The following is a 681-nucleotide window of genomic DNA, read 5'->3' as shown; positions in this document are numbered from 1 at the left end:
GGACCACGACAGGAAACACGGGCCTCCGGGGGAGAGAGGCCGCCTGATCTCCGTTGCTTGCTGTGCCTCGACCTCAGGGGGAAATGGGCAGCAGCCAGCGCCCGGCCACCCTGCTCCGCGCCCAGAGCCGCGCCGAGTGCTGAGCGCCTCTAGGCAGCGAGAGCCGGCGGGCGGCGCTAGGACCCGGGTGCGCGCGGCGGGCGGCCACAAAGAGAAACTGTTTCATGAGCGCAGCCGGGCTCCCGCCTCGCCGGGGCGGGCTGGGCAAGTTCAGCCGGAGCTTCTGCTGCCATTAGCCCGCCCGGCTGAGCGGCCCCGCGGCCGAGGGAGCATGGTCGAGGAGGCGGCGGGGGAGTCGGAGGCGCTGCTGCCCACGCCGGCGCAGCCGGGCCTGGAGAAACTGAGGCACTTCAGGACGTACAAGCGGCGGTGGTTCCTCCTGGGCGTCGTCTGCCTGATCAATTGCTCCAACGCCACGGTGAGTGCGGGTCCGGGCTCTCCGACTGGGAATGAGCTTGGGCTCAGTTGGCCTCGGATACCAATTACAAGAGGAAGAATAAAACAAAAAGACCACGGAGGTGTGATCTCAGCAGCAGCCGGGGGGGGTGGGGGCGCAGGGCTTCTTGAGGAGTTTCCGTGTGTGCGGGCGCGCACAGGCAGCGAGGGGGGTTCAGCTCAGAG

At 68.4% G+C, this 681-nt stretch overlaps 1 protein-coding gene across 1 annotated transcript in view; it reads left to right on the top strand.

Moving 5' to 3' along the window:
* The first annotated feature begins 260 nt into the window (after window positions 1-260).
* MFSD7 (major facilitator superfamily domain containing 7) overlaps window positions 261-681 on the top strand; it is a 73,121-nt gene continuing 72,700 nt past the window's right edge. The window contains exon 1 of the mRNA XM_019517194.1: window positions 261-478. Coding sequence (XP_019372739.1) covers window positions 332-478 — 147 coding nt within the window. The 5' untranslated portion in view covers window positions 261-331. The remainder of the gene's footprint in view (window positions 479-681) is intronic.

The sequence above is a fragment of the Gavialis gangeticus genome, unplaced genomic scaffold (genome assembly GCF_001723915.1).
Source record: "Gavialis gangeticus isolate Ggan-Ray unplaced genomic scaffold, GavGan_comp1, whole genome shotgun sequence".
NCBI classification, from domain to species: domain Eukaryota; kingdom Metazoa; phylum Chordata; order Crocodylia; family Gavialidae; genus Gavialis; species Gavialis gangeticus.
The sequence above is the reverse complement of the archived record's forward strand: the minus strand, read 5'-3'. Positions and strand labels throughout refer to the sequence as shown.